The sequence below is a fragment of the Mirounga angustirostris genome, unplaced genomic scaffold (genome assembly GCF_029215605.1).
Source record: "Mirounga angustirostris isolate CCGP_5_RB_7025 unplaced genomic scaffold, mMirAng1.0.hap1 SCAF_14, whole genome shotgun sequence".
Lineage (NCBI taxonomy): Eukaryota > Metazoa > Chordata > Mammalia > Carnivora > Phocidae > Mirounga > Mirounga angustirostris.
The window spans coordinates 57,112,929-57,128,972 of NW_026991722.1; the positions used below are offsets into that span (position 1 = coordinate 57,112,929).

Here is a 16,044-nt window from a genome sequence, read left to right on the forward strand (position 1 = left end):
AGTTATTAAGAAAATCATGAGGAAGAGAAAATACATTTACAGTACTGCAAAAAGTCCAGGTATAAGTGGGCTTGAATCATATATTTTAAATTGCCATCTGTCACTTAGTATAGGTGGAATTCCTTTCTTCCTTTCTTCCTTCCTTCACTTTGGGAAAAATTATTCAAAATTTAAATATTGACTTACTCTTGTACAGATTCTTCCAGCAACCCAAAAGTCCCTTGGAATGTCTAGTACAATTGTTCCAGGTTCACATATTTGATACTTTTCTTCATGGGGAATTAATGGAGAAAATATTCTCAGGTCAAGCAAGCATTAAAGTCATGTCTATTTTAGGATACTAGTAACAATATCCTAAATGAATTGGTGTGCTCACTAACCTTCATGGCCTTGCCCCTGAGTTGTATTTTGAATGGCAGTTCAGCAACCCTTGCTAGAATTTGCAACTTCAGAGTAATTAACTGCCCTTTCAGCCTGGCTACATAACTGCCTTGGGATATACTATAAAAGGCCCATTTCATGTCTCGGTTCAAGGAATCACCTAATGATATAAATTGATGTTAAGTCATGATGAGTTGAGTAAGAACTGTTTAAAGAAATGAGGAGCTAGCACAAAGTTGTAGTTTACAAACAATAGGAGCATTATTTTTAGTAAGTCTACATGAATTTTGTAGTCTTTCAAATACAATTCATCCTTTAGTGTCTATTTTGACTCAGTCTAATGAGATTTCCCAGCTATTTTTGAAAATCAGTAAGATGCACTGTACCCTGAATACAGAAAAAGAACAAAGACCCCCCTACCCAACGAGGAGAACTACTGTTATTGGTATCTTAGTCTAGGGACCCACGAGGTATCATGTCAAGGGCCAAGGTCAGATGGTCTTAGCTGCAGTGAGATCCCTTTCAGCAGGAAACAGGACCGTGATTAGTTGGCTGTGTCTGCTGTGGAGCTGACAGAATTTGCAGCATGCAAGCCAGCATATACCAGCAAATGGAACATAGCAGGCTCTATTTTTTGTGCATTCAGATGTGCTAACTGAGGAGTTGAAACACATACACACAGCCCAAAGAGACACAAACCACCTGTGGAAACATGCTTGAAAAAAAAAAAATAAGAGAGGGAGCCAAACCATAAGGGATGCTGAACTCTAGGGAACAAACGGGGTTGCAGGAGGGGAGGTGGGGGGGGTAACTGGATGATGAGCACTAAGGAGGGCACTTGATGGAATGAGCACTGGGTTCTATATGCAACAGATGAGTCACTAAAGTCTACCTCTGAAACTAAAAAAAAAAAGAAAATCACTAGATCTTACTTTTTTTTCTCTGATAGAGATCCATGAAGATAGAAATATGCTATTTTATACAGTTATCTCCTTTCCCAGTATGATGTACAGTAACACTGGGCAATATAGGATGCCTTCACTTGGTGCCCGGCAAGCCATTCAACCAACACCTCACTGACAGACTGGGAATACTATTTAAAACAAGATTGCCTATTTCTCCATTCTCAGACAATGATGTAGAAAGAGACCATCTCAGGTTTTAAACAATGAAAGAGACTTTCTTGGGTTTAAAGAGTATTTGCTATTGATTGCTTAGAATTTTACCAAGCTGGGCATGGCTTGCACTTTGCATTAGAGTTTCCTTTCTACCCGCTGCTTTCATGAGATTCATTCCGGGAGGCTCCTTGAACAGCAGCTGTGGTGGGCTATGTTATCCAGACGTCTCACTTCTCCTGCGGCCAAATGAGTCCACTGTGATGGGTTTTTTGGGCAACAAGTCATCCTGGAAGTGCATTTATGCTGAGAGAAACTATAATTTTGGCCATATTTTAAAATTGATGATATCTGTGGAATAATAAATATAAGGAAACTGAATTTAATGAGATAGGTAACTAGCACCTTTGATGATTTCGAAGACATTCTCAATAAGGAAGTTGGCAATAGAGTGCCTCCTGGAGCTTAAGTACTACCATCAAGAGAGCTTCAGCAAGTTACTTTTAGTGGGGGGAAAAAATCCTTTGAGCCTGAGAAAAATGAGTTGTGTCCTAAAACAAACTGAGGGTATCCCTACTTGATCAAGCTTAGGTTTTAAAGTTGGTTTATTTCACAGATTTGAACATTGTGAAAGGCTTTACCAGTATGCTTTTTCGTAATAACCTAAATAGAACCATTCCCATCCCTTCATTCCTGACATGTTCACGGCTTCTATATTTTAATAATTGATGTACATTTAGCTGGTTTAAAACGGAAGAGCAAGGTGTCTGAAAGATGGCTCTTTGACTTGCCTTCCAGAGCCCCCCGTTCCCATTGCTCCACCTCAGCTTGCCTCCGTGGGGGCAACCTACCTTTGGATTCAACTCAACGCCAACTCCATCAATGGGGATGGGCCCATTGTCGCCCGAGAGGTGGAGTACTGCACAGCAAGTGGGAGCTGGAATGACCGACAGCCAGTGGACTCCACGAGTTACAAAATTGGGCACCTCGACCCGGATACGGAGTATGAGATCAGCGTGCTGCTCACCAGGCCGGGGGAAGGTGGCACTGGGTCTCCTGGGCCAGCCCTCAGAACCAGGACAAAGTGTGCCGGTGAGTGAGGGGCACCTGGGACGAGTCCTTAGCATCTTTCTGGGCATTGACCTGCAGCATCGTGTTTATCGGGTGGTTCATTTGCTTCCCCCAGCCCTCTGTGGGAACGGATATTCCCTTCACCTCTGAACGGTAGCCTGACAGCCTGTGGACTTTGGGACCTCCAGGCTTGGTATCTTTGGGAGACCTCCACCTCCTTTTTTCTTATTTTTATTTACACTTTCCTGTGAGTATCATCTAGTTCATATAGGAGTTCCCCCTACAGTTGACAGAAACTGTCTCCTTTCATGATGTCTGTGCATAGGTCACATCCTCTCACCCTGGTCCCCTTGTTTTATGTTCACCATTAATGTGCTTTTAGCCTGGAGGGGCTTTGGAATAATAGATTCCATCTTAGAGATAGCTTTAAAGCTGTTTTTATTGATGGGTATTTAATGGAAGGGCTGCTTGCCAAAGACACAGGGCCCATTTGTAAAATAAGCCAGGGTGATTTGTGGGCTGCATGCAGTCTTCAAGTTGAGATTATAAAGTCCTAATTGACTGTGCTGAACCTGGTCCACAGCTTAAATAAAGTAGGGTTGATGGAGGGAGAAATGTAGCATCTTATAAAAATCAAAACCTGAAGCAAGCTCCCATGAGAGGTAATAGTGCTGTTTTTGTATGGCTACTTTTGGCTAGGGAAGTAGAGAGATAATATATTGGGACACTGAAGCGTTCTTTCCTCAGTTACATGAAGAATCCCTGTATTGGATGGTGGGCTGAGGTGAGGCAATTCAGTAAATTTTTAGGGAATTAATTGATTCTTCAGATAGCTTTACGTAAGTAGACACAGCCGTATGTGTCATTTCTTTTTTTAGGTTTTGAGAGTTCTCAGAGCACAGTCTGCCCCTGGCTGGTAGGAGAAATGATGAAACCTGAACAGCTTGTAGATGTTCCACTTTTTCTTTATAATATGAAGTATACTGCTTCCACAAGTTCAAACTTATAGGCGAATTCTGTTCTTGTGTTGTTGTTGTTGTTGTTGAATTTCATTAGAAAAGGGGACAGCCACCTTCTGGGGATGCATGATGGGCTGGTTCTAGCCAACCCTGCGTCTCTTTCCCAGATCTACCACCAGCTGTGGGGTCTCTGGAATAAATTGCAGCTCTGGACTGGCCCTTCACACAGCCCGGGCTGGCAGGTCCAAGGAGAAAGGAGTTTGAAAATGCTTTCTCTTCCTCATGTCTCCAAACGACGGCCATCTCCTCTCTCTTTTTAGTTGAATAAAACTGCCCTTTTTTGTGAAATAATTTCTTATATTTCTTGTATATATGATCCTATCATCTGTTGCAGGGCAAACAGTAGCGATGTATAACACCAGATATATCATTTCACAGTAGAGGCCTTGTTTCCAAACCTGTTATTGATTTGATAACTGCCTTGTGAAGGCTCCTGGGCAGATACAGACACCCCCTTATTACGGGGGGGACACGGGAGCCCACGGGACCTTCTGTCCTCCAGGCATGCTCTGTGAGCAGTACATTCAGTGCGATTTCACTTCAATGTGATTTTAAGGAATCCTATTTTGGGCATGGCAATATATAGTCTCCCGTTCTGTCCAAAAAAGGCTTAGAATTCCATTGTTTAGACTGGAGAGAGGAGCCATCTGTTTCATTCTTGTCACTAACAACCCTGCCTACTTAATGTTTCCAGTCCTGTTCTCCCTTACAGATTTTGTCTTGTCTCTTGATTTTCTGCCTGTACATTTGAGCTACTGACACAACTGTTATATACATTTCCCCTGAATATAATGCTTGGATTTTTTTTTATTGCTGCCTGATGTGTACATATATAACTCTCAAAGAGACACCATACCTTTCATTACAGATTGTCAGTCCTTTTAAAGAAATTAAAACCAATTTTGAATTGATATTTGCATGCCAACACTATGTCTTCAAAAGTATTCAACCTCGTGTAAGCAAGGAAGCCTAATGACAAAGCATGCTTTTTCAGTTTCAGCAACCCGAGGTTGACACGACTCCTGGAGTGTCCTGCACGTTCCTTGAACATGGTTGAAATAGTCAATCTTAGGAAACAGGGGTATGTTAGGTCGGAGAGTCAGAGCTAGAAATAAGAGGGGGGAGACATTGAGGTGGGTGAGGAAAGTGAAGTCAAATTTCTCTTTACTGTATGAAAAAAATAGTTTCACCCTGAGGCTTTTAAAAAAATGTGAAGGTAAGACTGGTGGCCATGGCCAGTGAGCAGTGGGACATAGTGGAAGGCAGGACTGAGGTACAAGGAAGGACACAGGTGTGGCAGACTAGAGACTAAAAAATTTGGGGCTCACAGAGAGCAAGTCATGGAGCCTATAAGCTGGGAGGGCCTCTGAGCAGTATGCAGAGTAGATAGAAATTGTCCTTGGCCAGGCTTGAACAGTGGATGACTCTAATAGGGTGATAGGTAGTAGGAATAATTGCACATTTATCCTGTATGGTTTAAAACCCAACAGTACTACTGTGGAATTAGAGTAATAAAATTTAGCAGCAGCATATATAAAAGAGATTGAGAATTTGGCTTAAATGCATATGAATCTACAGTATGATCCATATCACTCTGTACTATTATTTCCTTACTACCATCCCCCCACCACATACACACACACACACACACACACACAGCTTACTATAATCTTAGGTTGCAGAAAAAAAGCCAAACACCCATGTTGGAGGTAATAGTCTTATTGTACCAGTGCTAATTAGCCTCCCTATAACTATCACACCTATTTCTGCTCCCTGCATTTTATGAAAGAGAGCACAAAACGGACTATGCTCTAGGGATAGCACCCAGGTTAGGAAAGGTTCTGGAACCTTGCTCCACCAATGAGGAGTGATGGAAAGAATTTAGAAAGGTGATGGAGAAGAACAGAGGGTCTGCACAAATTTGACAAGAACCGAATCATGAGTAGTGAGTTTCCAATGGCTGACCCATTCAAGCAGAACCTGACATTGTAGAAGGTGATTTCTGTATTCAGAAAAGGATTGAACTGGTTGACCCTGCAGACATCTTCGACATGAAGATTCTGTGATTCATGTGTTGTTCCCTTTCTAAAGAGATGATCCATTGTGTGTTTCTACCCTTAAAGTCTTTGACTTTCACTTTTATTTTATCCTTGTCCGGAAACTCCATTCACGTGCTTCTCCAGTCCTGCTCTGCAGACCCATGGACGGAGGTCTATGATGACATTTACAGAAGCCTGAGCAAAAGGAGGGGGTATAGTGAGTTTTTAATACTGCTAAATAGATTAAATTTGAAGAAATGACTCTTATTTTGAGATACCCTGCCTGCTTTTTTTGTGTTAGAGTATCATTTTTATGCAATGATGGTGCTGGAGGGTACTAGAACCCGAGTCAGCAATTGAGAACACGGGCTCTGGGGCTCTGCTGCCAGGGATTGAATTCCGGCTCTGCCCGGAGCTATACATGGGACCATGTATAGCTGACCTTCTCTTGGCTTCTGTTGCTTTATCTATAAAACAGGGCTGATGATAAAAATATATATCTCCTGGTGTGGCCATGAAGCCTTAATGAGCCAATGTGTATAAGGTGCCTAGAACAGAACCTGACATATAGCAAATGGTCAGTAAAAGTTAACTGCCATTTTTTAAAAATCTTCTAACATTTTCAATCAAAATAATTGGATGTTAGCAACCTGATTGCCCTAGATGTGTTACAAATATTACTTACCCAGTGAATTGAAAATCCGAGAACCAGTTTTATATTACGGGCTCATAGAATTCTCTGCAGTGGAGTACTGCATTCATGACACATTGTTCTCTCATTTCTTCTATTAAATCTGTTTCTTTTGGACAAGCTCTCCATTTCCATTTCTGTGTTGTAGCAGTGAGACCTGTCCTATCGTGTTTTGGTGACACCCATAAAAATGGGTTTTGCTTCTTGCATTAAAATGGCAAGATCAGTATTTATTGTCCTTCTCTGGGCAATGGAATTGATTTTCATGTGTGGCTAGTAGACACAATCTCATTACCTGGTCAGATTTCTTTCTAGAATTGTATGGTAACACACTTCCCGAGCTCTTTCTTCTTATGTTTCTGAAAATTATTTTCAAATATATGAACAGGCGCTCTGCATGTGACCTTGATCAAGTCACTTAGCTTCTCTGGTTCCGTCTCCTTATCTTTAAATAAGGGCAGTGACACCTGCCTTGCTGTATCACAGGTGTTTGTGAAGATCAGGTTGGATATTATCTACAAAGGGATTTTACAAGTGACAATATGTTCTGCCTACATGGGGTATTTAAAAAAATGATTATAGTAAGGAGCTAGTTTCAAGATTTATACACATACTCAGGTGTTTTTCCAATTTTGCAGTTCAGGTGTAGTCGGGTAACCTCAGAGGGTTGAAATTACTTCAGTATCCACTTAAGCAAAATATAATTTAGTTTGTGTTTTCTATTCAATCTTATATTCTTATAATTATGTGCAGCTGTGTATCAAAAGCCATTAAGTGGTAGCTACTTAAAAAAGAGAAATGGGAGATGCTGTTAGATTAATTTTCACAGTAGACTTTTTATGTGTTTTATTTTGGGATATTGCTTTTTATGTATACTAGTTATTGTTTAACTGTGTCTAAGTGACTTGCTAACAACTGGCCCCAGGAGTTAAAAGGATGGTGATAAACAAATGACCTAACAATTAAGTTTGGTGAGAGTGAAAAGAAAAAAAAGCTGAACTGAAATGTGTTCTTTAGAATTAATATAACTAAAAATCTGGGGGGAAAAAATAAAAGAAAGATTATACCTTTAAAAAAATTTACTCATGAGGTATTTATCAAACACTCATATTTCCAAGGCACTGTTCCTGCCTCTGAGGGGAGAGCAACAGGACAAGATCTGCCATTAGGGTTATCTATTGAGGGAGGAAGTGTGCAGTCAATTTAAAATATATATATATGTATACACACACACACACACGCATATATGCTATGATAAATGCTATACAGAAAGAGAGAGAGAGAATGGAGAGAAGCAGGAGATTTTTTTATTAGGTTATCTCTTATTTTTAATTGTGGTAAAATCACATAACATAAAATTTACCATCTTAATCATTCCTAAGTGTACAGTTCAATAATGTTGAGTACATTCAATCACTAGAACTAATTTATTTTGCAAAACTGAAACTCTAGCCATACAGATCCCCCTTCCCCGCTTCTGCAGGCCCTGCCATCTACCATTCTACTTTCTATCTCTATGAATTTAACTACTCAAGTTACCTCATATAAATGACACCATGTAAAATCTGCCCTTTCGTTACTGGCTCATTCCATTAGCATTATGTCCTTAAGGTTCATTCATATTATAGCATGTGTGATTGTACCTTTTTAATTACTCTGATAATTGTATTGTGAATACTTCATTTATGTGATTCTTTGTAAACTATTTTGAGACTTTAAGCACCAACTTGGGCTCCCAATGAAATTAATAATGCTCAATGTATTAAAAAATGCTTCACCTTTATGACTCATGGAAGTCTTGCCTACTAAAGACTACAGGTAGTACTGCTCTGCTTTCAGAGAGTCAAGTACAAATAAGTACCCAGGAAGTACTATGTCAGAATGGTACAGCCATCCGGTCAACCATTGAATAAAGAGTGATACAAGAAATTAGAGTGCTCTTTATAATGTACCGTTCTCTTAAACTAATAAAGTGGGTACATTTTTATACCTATTTGCATAGAAGTGTATATTTGTTCTATAGATCCCTCATTATAACCTTTTACGTAATTGTAATAGAAACTTTGAATATATGTTACATTAAAATTTATTTTTGTTGAACTCAGTTGCTTTGATAACATGCAATTATGGCTATCTTATCTGTAGTACCTTCAGTGACATGAGCCGTGGGACATATTTCTCATCTGCTTTGAGTCTCTGCACCTTCTGATGCCCTGTGGTCTGGGAGGGATTGAGTTTGTGTCCAACCCAGTATGGTGTGTTTTCATGTATCTCCTCTCCTTTGTGGCAGCAGTCGAACTGTTGCATGAGAACAAATATATTGGTGTCTCTTTGCTCCCTTGTGTCCTGGCCATGGGCTTTGATGAAACACCTGCATACGTGAGCAAGGGATCAACAGCCCTGACCATGGGAATGCTCTGCTGACTACAGGGCTAGAGAGTATCATATTGTCTTTCCTCACACACACTGAGGATGTCTTTAGTGGCTTTATATAGTAGCACCCTCTGTCCTACCTGCTCTAGTCTAAGTCTCATGAGATTTAGGTTAATATTGCTTTGAAAATGTTAATTCTCATGTTTGCTAAACGTGACACTGAAAAGACTCATTTTAAATATACGTGGATGAGATTCACCTATGGGCAAAGAGACACGATAGCTTCACAGTGAGGGGGCCTTACCCACCCTATATGATCCCTGCATTCCACTGAAGGCCAGCCTCACTGTGTCTCTTTATTTATTAGTCTTAGTTCTTCGTATGGGAGAAAAAGAATCATTTTGGTTGGAAGGGGGCTGATCTGAAATTAAACCCTGCCAAAACCTGATTTGTTTTCTTCCCAAATCAAGAACAACCCGATTTGTCTTTTCCGTACAAAACTGCCACTGGTGTTACAATATATATTTGGATGTACACAGTTGACCGTGGGCCCTTGGGGGCAGGTGGGAGCTTCTCTAAGATCTAACAATGGCTATTATTCACAGGGAATACAGACCAGAGACCTCACTGGATGGAAGATAATTTATTTTTAATTTAAGTTTATTTACCAGGAAAAAATTAAAGTGTTCTAATTCTACTTCTAAAACAGCTCTGCCAAAGGGCATCGTGTTTTTAATGCATTTCCAACACATTAAACCATTAAGAGCCTTTTTTAATTATAAGCATTAAAAGGGCATAAAAAAGTATCTTCCTTATTAGACTCTAGATATAAATACATTGCATTGAGTAGCATCCTTATATTTGGGTAGAGTACAGGAACATTGTAGCAATGCAGCACCTTTTTTTATTATAATGCATTCAGCACCTTCATTACAGGTCTTTATGCCCCAGAGGCTTTGTGATACCTACACCTCAAATCCTACTGCCTTTAAACACTGGGTCAGCACTCTCCCTTTGTGTGAACCCAAGGGCATGGCATCTGAGGGGGGCAGTGTAGGATACAACTACTCAAGCAGTTTTGTAGGAGAGGTTTGGAAGGGGCTCCAGAAAGACCAAACGGGAGTTTTTGCTTTTAGAGTTCTCCAGTGACTCTTGAAGTCCCCTGATAGTTCTCTGGAAGGTATCAGGCAGGCCCCTTGGCTGTGAAGAATGAGCCTGCTAACATTACATCTAGGCATGATTTGGAAACCTTTGTAGGCAGCTTCCTGTGTAGTTTGAATAAACTGAGGAGATGGAGAAATGAAGAGAAGACTCGGGATTATCAGTCAATGGCCTTTGGCCTCTCCCAGCTGTGTCTAATGGGCCATTTAACACTGAAAAAGAAAATCACAAAACCATGACAGGTACATTTTGTACACATCTGTCAGTTAGGGGCTTGACCAAGTTCCTTGTTCTAGCACTATGATCTGTCAGCCTCTGTCAGAGGGTTTTGCTATCATGGAGAAACATCAGCATTAGCCATATCAACCCCTAATTGAGCACCAACTACCGTATGTTGAGTGACGTCTTAAAGCTGCCAGAACGCTTTGGACAATTTTTAAAGAGGTCCTGGGTCATCTAAATCTTTTCCCAAGTCTCTTATATATTTGGCAAAAAAAAAAAAAAAAGCAAGTATTGATAATGAAATTATTAATTTTTATTAGAGCAAATGCCTTAGTTCCTTATCAAATTATGATGCAGTCAAGTTGTGTTTTATGGTCTCTGTGTAAGCATTTATAATCTACCAGCGTTTCCAGGCATGTTCAATATGTACTGCATGCTTAGGTTTTTTGACAGGACTCAGAGCATAATTGACCATTCTAAATTATAAAGGTTTGTAACTTTGTTACTGCCTTTGTAAATATTTTGGATCAATTCAGAGAAGAGAATGCCCATTGGTTAACTTCTTTCACTTTAAAGTCTGACTGACTTGGGGTGAGTGCTGGTTCTGATACTAATAGCTAAAAGTAATGCAACAAATTACTTATCCATTCTGGACCTAAGCTTCCAGATAGTTCTAGTCCGTTTTCCACTGATACTAGCACCTTCTTCTTCGTAGCACTGGCAGGAGAAGTAAATGTGCTAATGCATGAAAAATGGCTAGGGGGTACCTTGGTCACCTGGTGTACCCTGAATTCAAAGTAGGCTTGCTAGCAAATTCTGATCAGTTTATAAAATGAATAAACTCGCCACAAGTGAGGATACGTACTATTATGACAAAACCTTCCAGTAGGACTGTTAAGCTGGGTAGGTTGGATTTTGTTTGACATACACACATCAAAGTGCAGTTTGCTTTAAGTAAAACCAAAAAACGTATGTATGTTCTCAAGGTAATGTCAAAAAATGATTGCATGTTCACCAGAACCTGGAGGAATGTTGCATTTTTGACTCTTCCAAGTATTGTCAGGATCGAAAACGGCGTATGACCCAGAGTCACTGGAGGGTGGCAAGGAAAAGAGGATAAGTGTGAATGCTTTATTCACATGTGTGACATTGTTATTCTGTGATAGTGGATGTGTTATTGTTGACTTATTGTTTATTATTGATTATTGTTGACTTAAGGAATGCTTTTGACACTTTGACCCTTGGAAGAGTACTGCCTCAGTCCCTGATACCTCTAAGTCTGCCCAGAACACAAAGCTTGACAACCACAGTTTGATTAGCACAGCAAGGCAGCCTAAGACTGTTTTGGGGGGACATCTTTCCTTTTGCTTGTTTACCCACGGACTTCAGGAAAGTTGAGGACCCTTATTGAATGAGATTAGAAATGAGGGTTGTTTTTTTAAAGATTTATTTATTTGAGAGAGAGAGAGCACAGAGGGAGAGGGAGAAGAAGATTCCCCACTGAACAGGGAGCCCGATGTGGGGCTCGATCCCAGAACTCTGGGATCGTGAACTGAGCCAAAAGCAGACGCTTAACTGACTGAGCCACCCAGGTACCCCTAGAGATGAGGCCCCTGATGCTCTGGGTCTAAGGAACTCAAGTACACAGGTCAAATCTTCCACTGTGAAGACTGCTTCTAGACAGGCTTACCTGTATTCTCTGCCCCAGACTCAAAAACAGAAAGACCTAGTCTCAGGAGGGCCTTTGTCTCAGAACATACTAAGAAAAGTTCACTTCCTCTTAACTTACTAGGTATGCCATGTGTTTGTGCCTGGAACCTCAGATGCAGCAATGTCATAAGATGGGAAATAGATGCACTTTATCTTTGACCTCATACATCTGTGTGCTTCTACTCATTCTTCCCTAAGCACGCCCAGATTCCTCCTCCTCTTATCAAACCAGCTCTCGGCATATGTCTCCCTGTTCATGTGGACAGATATTCATCAGAGCACATTCTGTGGCATTTGGCCTCTAATTAGAACTTGCCTCCTCCATTCTGTAAGGATAAAGCTGCTCATGTGGTTAAAAACTAAGTTAATAAGAAGTAAAATGAGAACTAAGACCTGCACAGTAATAACAAGAGATTATGAAACCTTGATGATATGTCAAGATTTTAGTTTATGAGGGTTAACCATGCTTCTTTGTTTGGGTAATACTTTTTATAAATTAATTTTAAGAATATAAAGAACTGGTAATTACATTACCTATTAGAATAAATTGCAAGTGAATTGAAAGCTTTAAAAATGAATAATGCATATAAATGAAATTAAAACTACAAATATAAGAAATTTTATTAGGAAGTATGGTTACACCTATTATTAAAATAAGAATGATAATAGAACTGTTTGATATCAAAATTGCTGGTCTTCTAACCATGTTATTATACTTGTAGAATGAGTAATATAAGTAATATAACTATTCAGGTAAAATATTTCTGTTGACCAAGTTGTAGCACTTCTTCCATATAGATCTGGACAAGTGACAGTAGACACATATTTACAGTTGGCATTGAAAACCCTTTCTAGTTTAAATTATCAGTAGAAATGATATTATATAGATACATAATATACATATTAATATATATTTCTATTAAGTATGTTACTATTTCATGATTCTTGAGGTAGACTATATTGCTTTTAAATTGGATTATGAATTCATCATACATAACATTTTATTTGTTAATGTTTATATCTTATTACTTACTGTTTTAATTACTGAAGTAATAGGTGACATGTAAGAAGGCAAACAATACAGAAGTTAATAGATTCCCCCCTCTTTCTTTCAGTTTCTCTCCTGGAGATAAAGTATTTTTCTTGCACATCTCTCTCTATGTCCATTTAGACACATAAGTATCCATATATGTCCCAGGTCTGTTCCTTACTGCTAATTCTAACAGGATGAGATACTGTACATGGTATTCTGCAACTTTATTTAACATTTGTCAGTATTCAGTGGACATCTATTTGCTAGAGTCTAATACAGTATATAGAGATTTAACTCATTCTGAGTAGTAGCTGTTTATTATTCTGGAATATGGGTAGCCTAATCACTCAGCTCTCCTCATTTTGATGGATAGGGAGGTGATGGTTGTTTTCTGTTAAAATGAATATTTCAATAAATATCTATAAATATGTCTCCTTATATTGAAATAGTTTTATTTCTGGAGGTTACAGTTTTAAGGTAGAATTGGTGGGCCAAAGATAAATGCATTTAAGCTTTTAGTAGATGTCAGATTACTCTCCAGAAGGTTCTAGCATCAGCAAGGTGTGACTGTGTTGGTTTCTGGATGTGCTTTTGAGCATTGAATATTAATGATCTTTTAAATTTTGTTACTGGTTTATCAGTTTAGAAATGGTACATCACTGTTTTAATTTACATTTCACTTTTTTCCATGTTTTCATTGACTTTTTATATTTTTTTCATCATCAGATTATCTATTTCTATCCTTAGGATGCGTTTCCAATCTTTTCCTTTTCATTTTGTAGGAGTGTCTTAGTTGTAGTAGGGTTGTTACCCATTTGCCTATCATATGTTTTCTAAATATTTTCCCTCATTCTACTATTTGCCTTTTGACTTTATTCATGGTATATTTTGTTAAAGAGAAATGTTTAAATTTTAAATTTAAATCAACCATATCCCTTAGGGCTGTCCATATACATTAATATATGATAAAAGTGTCATTAGAATCTAAGTCAATCCAAAAACAAATTAATTTATTATCAGTAGATGGCCAGATATGAAGTAACATTTGCTAGTTAAACTCTTATTTTTCCTTGTGACTTCTCACTTTTTAGTCTTGTTTTAGAAGGTATTTTTCCACATTGTCTTTGAACAATATTTTTTAAAAGAGTTTATTTTTACACTTAGATCTTCAGTCTGTGAAATTCTGCTCAAAAAGTCTTGCAGGGAAGGGGCGCCTGGCTGGCTCAGTCATTAGAGCCGGCGACTCTTGATCTCAGGGTTGTGAGTTTGAGCCCCATATTGGATGTAGAGATTACTTAAAAAAAATAAAATCTTAAAAAAAGAAAGGTCTGGGAAGATTACAGGGCTCAGGCGCCTTCTGGGAAGGGCTCCTTTGCTCTTTAATGATGTACAAAGAAAAATGATCTTTTCTCACCTTTGCTATGGGATGCTATATGATGTGGTGTCCATGAATGCAGCAGGTATCCAGTGACCATGGGGAAACCAGCTAAAAGGACAGCCAGTATGAAAGCTGAGTAGACATAACTGAATTACAATACCCTCTACCCCTTATTTTGGTTTGCTTCATTTATTCATTCATGTATTCATCTATCTGACACATATTTATTAAGACTCTATTATTTGATAGGTACTCTCCTTGGCTTCAGGGATACAATGGCCCATAAAACAAATAAGTACCCTGCCCATGCACATGACTTTCTAATTTATAAAGTTTTCCATTGGTTTTCAATGCATGCACATTTAAGTGAAGCAAAGCTTGCAGAGATTACCAGAAGAGTGTAGTGAGGAGGTTCAAAAAGTAAACATACACTTTAGGGCAGACTTTACAAATAAATTGTTTTTATCAGCGTATTTTGAGCTGCAGATAACATAAAGCCAGCTCATACAGATTAATAAGGACATTAATTAACTTGTAGTAACAAAAAGTCCATAGATAAGTCACACTTTTCAGTTTGTTGATTTAATTGCTCAGTAGTATTACCAGGGACATGAGTTCTTTCCAGACCTCCCTTGCATTGGTTTCAGCCCAGTGCTGCTCTTCTTCAGGGTCATCAGGTGGCCTTTGGAAGCAACTAGGAAAACATGCTTTGTTCAAATCTGGCAGAAAGGAAAGAGAAACATTTCCTCACACCTAGAATATCACTCCTTTCTTTCAATCTATTAAGCCAATTAAGGACCAATAATAATAGCCAGGAGATTGTTATGAACTAATTGGCTTAGTGTCCTTACTCTCAAACTTTAATGTAGTTCAGTGATGTTGGTGTGTGTCAGAATCACCTGGCAGCCTTGTTACAAGACAGATTGCTGGGTCCCACTCTAGAGTTGATGATTCAGTAGGCTTGGGGTCAAGCTCAGGAATTTATATTTCTAACAGATTCCCGAATGGTACCAATGTTGCTGGTTGAGAATTGCTGATTTGGAGTAATGCAGGTGTACCCTTGCACCACACACTTATTAGAATGGCCAGCATCCAGAACACTGACACAACCATTTGCTAGTGAGGATGTGGAGCAAGAGGAACTCTTCAGTCATTGCCAGTGGGAATGCAGAACACTACAGCCACTTTGCAAGGCAGCTTGACAATTTCTTACAAAATGAAATACACTCCTATCATACAATCCAACAATAGGGCTTCTTGGTATTTACTCAGAAGAGTCCAAAACTTACATCCACACAAAAACTTACGCATGATGTTCATAGCAGCTTTATTTGTAATTGCCAAAACGTGGATGCCACCAAGATGTTCTTCAGGAGGACACTATATAAACTGTGGTACATCTAGACAATGGAATATTATTCAGTGCTAAAAAGAAATGAGCTATTAAGCCATGAAAAGACATGGAGGAAATTGAAATGCATATTACTAAGTGAAAGATGTCAATTTAAAAAGACTATGTATAATTCCAACTACATGACATTCTGGAAAAGGCAAAATGATGCAAACAGCAAAAAGATCAGTGGTTGCGAGAGGTTAGAGGGGAGGGAGGAATGAATACGTGGAACGCAGAGGATTTTCAGGGCAGTGAAAATACGCTGCATGGTACTGTAATGGTGGATACATGTCATTATACATTTTTCCAAACCCATAGAATGTACCACACAGAGCGTGAACCCTAATGTATACTAGGGACTCTGACTGAAAATGATGTGTCAGTGTAGGTTCATCCATTGTGACAAATGTACCACTGTGGTGGGAAGGGATAATGGGGGAAACTGCACATGTGTGGAG

General features: G+C 39.0%; 1 protein-coding gene across 2 annotated transcripts in view; it reads left to right on the forward strand.

Annotated features, from left to right (window-relative positions):
• The window catches only part of PTPRM (protein tyrosine phosphatase receptor type M), an 810,901-nt gene that overhangs the window by 382,207 nt on the left and 412,650 nt on the right, over positions 1-16,044 (forward strand). For both annotated transcript variants that reach the window (XM_045887027.3, XM_045887028.3), the window contains exon 7: positions 2,295-2,588. In XM_045887027.3, coding sequence (XP_045742983.1) covers positions 2,295-2,588 — 294 coding nt within the window. The remainder of the gene's footprint in view (positions 1-2,294; positions 2,589-16,044) is intronic.